Source organism: Pempheris klunzingeri, chromosome 19 (assembly GCF_042242105.1).
Source record: "Pempheris klunzingeri isolate RE-2024b chromosome 19, fPemKlu1.hap1, whole genome shotgun sequence".
Taxonomy (NCBI): Eukaryota; Metazoa; Chordata; class Actinopteri; order Acropomatiformes; family Pempheridae; genus Pempheris; species Pempheris klunzingeri.
This window is the reverse complement of record NC_092030.1, coordinates 8,377,501-8,387,302: the sequence shown is the minus strand read 5'-3', so window position 1 is coordinate 8,387,302 and position 9,802 is coordinate 8,377,501. Positions and strand designations below refer to the sequence as shown.

The window sequence follows — 9,802 nt, the reverse complement described above, 5'->3', positions numbered from 1 at the left end:
TATTGTAGATTGTACATATTTTACATTTTCATATATTGTCTTTGTGCCTTAAGTGTTGGTTGTCTTGAGGTGTCTGTTTGTTGTCTGTGGGGCGTCTGTCTGTCTGTACTGCTGCCGTGACTAAGTAATTTGCTGTGAAGGATCATTATAGGAACTGATACTGCTGCCTTTATTTTCATCAGCATGCCTTAAGTGTTACTGTAATTGGTTTGAGCAGATAGCAGTCAGTGTCCACTGTGGCCACGCACAAGAAAATATGAAATATGACTTTTCTTTCTCTCTCTCTGTGTCAGGGTTAAACAGTGACTGCTACAATTGATAATCTCTGAAACACACACACACACACACACACACTCTCAGATGTGGGCGTAGTCGGCACGAGCGGGGGAGGAGTTATCTGACAATTTACACATACGTAGTTGTGACGTCACACAAAGATAACGGCACTACATCAAGGAAACCGGAGTAAGCGCGACCCAGACCGGAAATAGGGCATAATTGCTTCCACTATAAAAGCATGAATTTATTCGTATTTACAGTAAATATGTGTAATAAATAAACATGGTAAAGAATTCAACACAATCATTAAGGCTGTAGTTAAACTGTAACTGCAGATACTCTTTAACAGACCTACTGTGATTTAGGTGTATTACTGGTATGTGGCTTTGAATAAACTGCAACACGGTGATCACAAATTAATAGATATTTCACTTTGATATTAATCGTTATTATTGCACAGGCCAGTTAAACTTCTTTTCTTTATTGTTAAACTCTGTTTTGATTTAGGCTTTTACCATTATTTCTCTGCATTGAAATAAATGACAGAGAACATATTAGATACACAAATCACAAGAGGCATAAAATTGCAAGAATGCTTAAAAGTCTAAATAAACGGCAGAAAACGGCAGCTGAAAACAGCATATCAATAATTACATACGAAATGGAATAAAGAGATAGAAGTTAAATAAAGGACGTTAAAAAAACACCGGGATCAACATCTGAAATGTCGCGGTCCCGCGTCAGTATTTAGTAATTTATTTTGAAATTGCCAACCGGAAGTACTTTACTTGACATTGTTGTACTTGACGGGAGTCTGCACAGACAGCCGGTGGTAGCTGAAGGAATCTGGCTGTCAAGTCGGACTGAAAAGTGAGTCACTGAGTGAGGGGAAATCCTCGTGGATCCAGGCGCAGACTGCACAAGTGTCCAGCCTGCGTTTCAGCCGGAACAGAGACTTTTCTCGGCTGGGAAAACAGGGAGGAGGAACAGGATGATGGCAGTTCTGGGCAGCGCCTGTCGCTTGATCCAATGTGAGTGTGACTGTTCGAGCTAAAATAGCCCCATGGAAGCTGCGCACTGAGACCTTCAAGTTTCAGGATTTAGTTCCCAACTCCACGCCTGGTAGCAAACCCTGTTACTTCGCTTCCTCTGTGCAGTTTAAAGGCAGTTTCGCGCGACGTTGTGGAAACTCAACAACACGCTGACATTGGAATCACCATTTCGTAAAGGACCGCTAAGCTAGCGAGGCTACGGAAGGAAAACTTCCTGTTGTGACTTTCACAATATAACCCTCACTGTAACTGTAACGCTAAATCCCTGGTATTATTGGTTTTTATAGCTTCAGCGTTTGTTTATAGCAATTTAAACAACTCTGATATTGCGTTCCTTGTCCATTTTCTCTTTTGGTTAATCCCACATCGTGCTATCTGCTTGAAGGTGGCCGTCGATTTGGCTTTTATTTTGGAGACAAATGGCAGCTTCAAGTCGATAATTTCCGCTGTCTTGACGCAAGCCCATCAACACTGTAGGTTACAGTTTAATGTAAATGTTACATAATAGATTTATCCTGTGCTTGTGCCGCATTCCGTGACAACCAGGGGAGCTGTAAATACTAGATGAGTGAGTGACATGTTTTCACGGCGGGAGGAAGTAAAGACTCGGAGTTACACAATTCCAACGTTGTGAACTTGCATAATCGCAGCAGGCCCCCTGGCGGCGCGTCGGGGAAGTGCAGCCGGGTTATGAAAGGAAGCCTGAGTGCCACACTGGACTGATGGAGGCACCAAGACGCTGCTGTCTGTGGCTCTCTGCAGGTCCCTTCAGAGCCAGAAAGGCAGTAGTTTAGTTGACTTTTGGTATCCTCTTTTTACTAACTCATACAAAGCTTTATTGGCCAAGAAATGTTACAAAAGTTTCCCAACCATACCAAATGTGTCAGGCTGAATCTTGGTATAAGAGGTTTCACATGACCGTGAGAATGTTTCCATGTGATGAGCCACTATAATGACTAATCCTGTGTCCCACATCCAGATGACACACTCATCATAGGAGCGGCTTCAGTGTGCAGTGTGTCCATACTAGAAAAGTAAAGATGTTAATTAGCATTAAACACAAAGTACAGTAGGCTGATGACGGTGCTGAGGGGATCACCAAAGTTTTACAATGCATCCTCTGGGGGGGGTGGGGGTCATTGCAGAGATGTGCCAGTCTGCAATGATTGAATGTCAGCTGGAGAAAAACAAATGTGTGTGAGTGACAGATAACCTGTTTTCTTCTTCTTCTGCTTGTAGTTGCCAGGAGCAGTGTCAGCCTGAGTGTAAGGAGACGCTCCACTGCTGCCGCCTTAGCCCAGACTCCAGAAACACAGGAGAACAGGTCTCACACACACACACACACACACACACACACACACACACACACACACACACACACACACACACACCGAGGCAGTTTTATACCAGGTGGATGTCGATGTTCATAAATGCGTTCTGTTGCATTACTGTCGTGGGAAATGTAGCTTCAGAGAGCCATGATGCAAAAAGACGAGCTGTCAGCCGTCGGTGCTCCGCTGGGCTGTCACCAGGCCGTTATTGAGCATCTGTGGCTGACACTTGCCTGGTCTTTGTCTGGTGTTCTTGGCTCCATAGCAAACTGTTCCTGGACACATTATAGATTTTTCACAGATTTCTCACGGGGGTCAAGTGGACAGAAAAGGAAAATAAGTTCTGTTGTAATGAACACTAACAGTGGTTGTTTTCTTTAAGGCGATGAATGAGCAGTGTTAATGTAGGCTCCCTCGAGCGGCTGTAGTAATTATGATGGGAGGAGGAAGTCAGGTGACGTAGTGAAATGAGCAACGATGTCTGCGTAGGAAGGAGGTTGGGATGGATGGATGGGTGAGGGTGGCTGTGGGTCGCCTGTCAATCAGATGGTTTGATCCCCGGCTCCTATTAGTCAGCGTGTTGAAGTGTCCTTGGGCAAGAACCTGCTCCTGAAGCAGCTTCACTGTGTGACTGTGTGTGAAAGAACAGTCTCCTCCAGCTTAGATTCCTCCTGAATGAATGATGTGTGAATGCGTGAATGAGGAAGTGATGGTAAAGAGCTTAGAGTAGTCGAAATGACTAGAAAGCAGCTACAGCTACTATCAAAGTAAAAGACTGAAATCACAGGCTGATCCAACTTGCATGAATTTCATCATGACGGCTCATAATGTGACTCAGTGCATCAGTGAGACCCTGGACTGTCTGTGGTGCGACTTGGCGGCGTCAGATGTACTGATACATAACGTCCTAGAGGTTCTCAATAGGATTCAGGTGTGGGAACATCAGTCAGTGGCATCAATGCCTTCATCATGTAGGAACAGCCTCCACACTCACAGGTATTGTCCTGCACCAGGAGGAACCCAGGGTCCACTGCACCAGTGTAAGGTCTGACAGTGGCTCTGAGGATTTCATCCTGGTACCTAACAGCAGTCAGCATGTGGAGGTCTGTGTGACCCTCCAAGGATATACCTCCCCAGACCATCACTGACCCACTGGTCATGCTGGATGATGTTACAGCATAATGTTCACGTTCAGCACAACGTTCTCCAGACTCTTTCACGTCTTTCTCCATTTGCTCTCATCTGTGAAGAGAACGGGGCACCAATGGCGGACCTGCTAATTCTGGTGTTGTCTGGTGAATGCCAAATGAGCTGCACGGTGCTGGGTCCCACTAGAGGACGTCGAGCCCTCACGGAGTCTTTTTCTGACAGTTTGGTCAGAAACATGCACACCAGGAGCCGGCTGGAGGTCATTTTGTAGGTCTCTGCTCGTGCTCCTCTCATTCCTCCTCGCACAGAGGAGCAGAAACCGGCCCTGCTGCTCAGTCGATGCCCTTCTACTCCTCGTGTAACGTCTCCTGGTTTCTCCTCCATGCTCTTGAGACTGTGCTGGGAGACACAGCAAACCTTTTTGCGACATCACATATGGATGTGCCATCCTGGAGGAGCTGGACCACCTGTGCAACCTGATTGGACCGCAGGCACTAACTCATGCTACTAGTAGTGACAAGAACACTAGCTAAACACAAAACTGGGGTACAATCAGGAAGGAAGGATAAGGAGAGAGCAACTGTCTGCGGTCACCACTTGCAAAACCTTTCCCTTTTTGGGGGTCGTCTTGCTGTTGCCTCTTCAGAGCACCTGTTGTCACTTTCATTTGCACCAAAACAGCTGAAACTGATTCACAGTGGCTTAAGCTTCCTCACTGGGCAGGTTGATATCCCTGAAGTTTCATTGACTGGGTGTTATACTGTGATGACTAAGTGTTTTCAGCAGTGTACAAATCATGTCATTCAGTCACTTGTCAGCTGTCATTAGAAATGAAAGGATGAATCCTTGCCAGCTGTCTGTAGACGGTTTGTGCTTTCTGTTGTCTTTCCACACATGATCCTCCTCATCTCTTTCCTCACGGCTTTGTGGCTCTTTATCCGCCCTTTGAAGAGGACAGCCAAGCCAATATTATGAATGAGACGGCACATTCTTCAGGAGCATTAAAGGCGGCAAAAAGTGCCGAAAGAAGATTACCCAATGATTATGGCTGTACAGCCGAAAGCATTGCAGCACCCATCAGGGCAAGCTAATAATAGCAGGCTAACATAAGCTGCTTTAGCTGAATTTATTGTAGTCACACAAATGGCCGCCTGAGGTAACGTTGATTTCACAAAGTAACACAGCAGGCTCACAGACTGACATGAAGAGTTGACATTAGGTGCTTGAGCCAACGTTGGCTTCATAGCCTTCCAGTAGGGCAACGTTTAGAGGTTTTCAGTTAACCGTGACACATGCATATGATGTCTTTGAAACACTTTGAAAGCCTGCTATTAATGAATGATAAATCAGTAACTATATGATTGTAGTAATATATTCTATGACTCTGATTCTGTTCAGTCAGCATAATGATCAAGGTATTAGCAGTCAATAATATACAATTAATCAGTGCACAAAGATATTAAAGTCAATATAATAATTAAACATTGTTAAAATGAGAAGGGAATACTCGATTGAACTGTTGAGTCTGGATCTCTTGTGGCTGCAGGAAACCCAAGACGGGCATCCTGATGCTGAACATGGGAGGACCTGAGAAGCTAGAGGACGTTCATGACTTCCTGTTACGGCTCTTTATGGACACAGACCTGATGAAACTGCCTGTACAGAAGTAAGCTCTGCAGACACACACACACACACACACACACACACACACACACACACACACACACACACACACACACACACAAATAACATTGCAAATGAAGTCTGGAAAACACAGCTGCTAGTTTCTACAATACATGTAATACTTTACATATTTTTGTGTAAAGTTGGTATACACACACACACACACACGCACACACAGGAGAACAAATGAGCAGGATTGCTGGGTCATGGTGCTCTGCTGCTCTGTTATGATGAAACAAAGTGTTTCTTGTTGCCTCTGAGAGGAGAAAGCTCTCTGGTACTTCACTTTTACATGTATTATGAACAACCCTTTGAAACAATATTTTCACATGATGATACCCAACAGGTCACGGCTTTATGGCCTTTTTATGAGGTTGTGAGTCATGAGCTTAAATTAATCAAAGATTATTAGTTGTTTCCATCTCAGATCGTTTCATCTGACACGAAAGTATTCAGTATTTCAGTGGTAAAAAAGGAAATGGCTGATAACACAGATGTGCAGTGTATGTTTCTCTTTAATATTCCTTTAATCATCTTGTGACCTCTCACATTTATCTGGGAACCTGACAACATGATACCTGCCCTGGACTAAACCACAGAAATGAACCAAAGAAACAATAATGATTCGATCATAGAACATATGATTTTGTATTAAGAGAGGAAAGTGTGTTTTCCGTCTGTGGTCACTACCAAAGGTTCTTGTTTTGGCTCAGCAGTTCTGACAGCCAGGACTTGACAGATATTCATGTCCCCCTCAGGTTGTAATAACTTTAGCAATGCTCTGACTTTTCTTCTAGCCGTCATCAACACTTTGACCAAATATCTGGAAAACTAATGACGTTCAGCCTCAGATGTACTTTGTGTCTGGTGCAAATGATCAAACGTCACAGAGCTGCTGCCATTGCTGTAGACTTTGTGTTGTTTCCTGCACAGTTGTGGGTTATAAAGCACAAGTGGTGAGCTGGGGGAGAAAATTGGGCTCCGGGGAGCATGTAGGTTCAGTAATGAGCTGTCAGTCGAACCAACAACTGTTTGCCAGCTCTGGTTTAGCTGTCTACTAACAGCTTTTTGAATACCATATGTATTTGTCATCCATTTTTTGGCAATTTAATTATTTTCATCACGGTCACAAAAATGCAGTTATAGGTAAATTAGTCTTTTGCTTTTGGTGTTCTCTGTGTGTATTAATCTTTTTGTTATACAAGGCCAATGGTCCAGTCTTCTATGATTTCCACATCTGCAAGCATAAAAACTAGAATGTATACGTCTGGATACATTCCCAAAACTACAAGAATTATGTCAAAAAATGTTTTGCTGTTTGTGTAGTTGAACCACACCTTTTACTTTGCCGTAGACACTGGTGTTGCAATTTAGTCAGTATTATTGCTCGTTAGTGAATCGGACCCTGAGCCATTCCAAAATGTAATGGGCTCTTCCAGTTTCATGAAAATCATGCCAGTATTTTCACTGCAATCCTGCTGACAAACAGACAAATGACACTGAAAGCACAACCTTCTCTGCAGAGGTAATAAAGTTCTGCAATATATCTGTGAGCATAGTCACAACCCTTCAACTTGTCCTGTTCTCCGCAGCAAGCTCGGCCCGTTCATTGCCAAGCGCCGCACGCCAAAGATCCAGGAGCAGTACAGTAAGATCGGAGGAGGCTCGCCCATCAAACACTGGACGTCCATGCAGGGAGAGGGCATGGTGAAGCTGCTGGACGAGATGAGCCCTGAGACGGGTGAGCCAGTCCCAGAGGGTCATCCTACTTGTCAGCGCTCTCGCTCCTCCTAAAGTCATTCAGTCGTAGGCGTTAGAAAGTCCTGCTTTAGAGAAGGCACTTAATGTTTACAGTGCCTTTTAAGTTTCCTACTGGTTACTTGTTACCAGCAAAGAGTGTGTGTGAAGTTCAGATAGTGACATAGTGAAGGAGTGTCTTCACACGCCTGCAAACACATCGCTGATAACAACACAAACAGTGAGTGTCTGAAAGCTGACCATAGCGGGAGGTATACCAACAGAAGTACCAGTTAACTGACTGTTTTTATCTGATCATTCAGATATGAATTAATTAATATTATCCATTAATATGTAAAAGCCAGATCTGTGTTTTTACACAATGTAATCACTAATAAGTTTATTTCTCGTGGCTGCCAGTTATTGACTGTGTCTCTCACTCTTCAGCTCCTCACAAGTTCTACATTGGCTTCCGGTACGTTCACCCGCTGACCGAGGAAGCCATCGAGGAGATGGAGAAAGATGGAGTAGAGAGAGCTGTGGCCTTCACGCAATATCCTCAGTACAGCTGCTCAACCACAGGTGACGGTCACACGCAGCGCAGATATGTTAAAGTAGTTTGTACGGCTGAAAACGGAACATGGAATATGCTCATATTGTGCATGGAGGCTGTTCAGAAGTAATTAACGCCTCCTGTAAAGATCACACACGTTGAATTAATTGAAAAAAGGAGATAAAAGGACAAATCACAAGATAAAGAAGACGTTTGTGGCCGTTAGGGCGGATAGCGCTCTGGGTGTGGTGACACTGTTAACCTCTGATAAATACACTCACTCCCTTTTTTTCCAACCAGAGGGTTAGAAGAGAGTTTGAGGACTCTGAAAACACCGTACCTCAAATGTAACACTAATACATGAGATGTACAAATTAGGGCCATCTGGAGGGCAGACATTTGGATTCAGCCATCAATCTGTACTAAAAGTATTGCAATCAAGGTCAGGAAAAATGTAAAGGACATAAAATCACATAATGCTGTAAATGAGCTGCAGTCTACTGTGATTTAAAAGGAGCTGAATGAACTTTTGGATACTTTTGACAGGACAGGACACTTCTGAACAGCATTATAACAGCCAGTGAAATAGGATCATGCATCATGCTGGAACCCCACAAGTCCAGCTGACAGATGGACTGTGGTGAAACACCGACTCAGACGATGCTCCGCTCATTTTAGCAGCTTGTGTCGCGGCTTTTGGGAATTGATTTCTCATCTTTAACAGCTTTTACCAGTGGAGCTGTCCAGTGGTCGGCAGCACTGCAGTTGTTAGCGTTGTGATGGAACATATTTAGAATATTAATGTGTGTGTTGTCTATTTGTTTGTTGTGTAAACAGGAAGCAGCCTGAACGCTATCTACCGTTACTATAGCAATAGAGGCGACAGGCCAAAAATGAGCTGGAGTGTCATCGACCGCTGGCCAACACACCCTCTGCTGGTGGAGGTTAGAGACACACACACACACACACGGCATTGTTATGGCAACTGATGAGCTGAAAGTGGCCATGTTTAGTTATCACAACAAACAGCGAGCATGAGTGTATTTTTAGATCTCAGCATGTTGCTGAGTAAGCATTTGCACAAACAGTTTGTTGGAACTGGAAATGTGTGTGTGTGTGTGTGTGTATAGTGTTTTGCAGAACACATCAATAATGAGCTGCAGAAGTTTCCAGAAGACAAGAGAGACGACGTTGTCATTCTGTTCTCAGCACACTCTCTCCCTATGGCTGTAAGTACCATGAAGTGCTGGTACTAGCGGTACAACTGATGATGCTACTGATGCTGCACAGTCTACATATACAAATGTCCCCTCTGTCTCCCTTTACATGAATTGAAGCCCGTGTGACTGAAATTAAATGAGGTTTCCTGGTTCATCTCAGTACGAATCAGCATCATGAAGTTTTTATTGATTCAAGCCTACTATTGCATATCAGTTCCATGTTTCATCAGTGCTTCATATTGGTTCCTTTTGATCGATTGAGATCGATCGAAAGATAAATAATTTACATCATGCCCACGTGCTAACCTCTGTCACTATAAGTTCCACTACTACCGATAGTAGTACTGCTGCTGCTACTACTACTTTTATCCCCTCTGCTACTTCTACTTGCTTTACTCCTAGTGGTACAGATACTGTTAGTGCAACTAGTAGTACTACTGACTGCTACTGCTTTGTACTGTGTGCAGGTTGTGAACAGAGGCGACCCATACCCTCAGGAAGTCGGAGCCACAGTGCAGAGAGTCATGGAGAGACTGGGACACTGTAACCCCTATAGACTGGTGTGGCAGTCCAGGGTTAGTGCACGCACACACACACACACACACACACACACACACACACACACACACACACACACACACACACACACACACACACAGAAAAGACTGTCATGTCATGTCAGTGTTATAAATAAACCAGTGATGCCATCTAGTGGATGTTTGCTGAATGTGAATATAGTGAAAGTAAAAGTCACACTTTATTCTACAGCCTGTGGTTTATAGTGGAGATTGTGTTTCA

The 9,802-nt window shown here is 44.0% G+C and overlaps 1 protein-coding gene across 1 annotated transcript in view; it reads left to right on the top strand.

Annotated features, from left to right (window-relative positions):
- Nucleotides 1–1,100: 1,100 nt before the first annotated feature.
- Nucleotides 1,101–9,802, top strand: part of fech (ferrochelatase) — a 17,211-nt gene continuing 8,509 nt past the window's right edge. Inside the window, exons 1-8 of the mRNA XM_070850240.1 lie at nucleotides 1,101–1,310; nucleotides 2,571–2,655; nucleotides 5,358–5,477; nucleotides 7,087–7,235; nucleotides 7,679–7,813; nucleotides 8,622–8,728; nucleotides 8,915–9,013; nucleotides 9,472–9,579. Of these exons, the coding sequence (XP_070706341.1) occupies nucleotides 1,271–1,310; nucleotides 2,571–2,655; nucleotides 5,358–5,477; nucleotides 7,087–7,235; nucleotides 7,679–7,813; nucleotides 8,622–8,728; nucleotides 8,915–9,013; nucleotides 9,472–9,579 (843 nt within the window). The 5' untranslated portion in view covers nucleotides 1,101–1,270. The remainder of the gene's footprint in view (nucleotides 1,311–2,570; nucleotides 2,656–5,357; nucleotides 5,478–7,086; nucleotides 7,236–7,678; nucleotides 7,814–8,621; nucleotides 8,729–8,914; nucleotides 9,014–9,471; nucleotides 9,580–9,802) is intronic.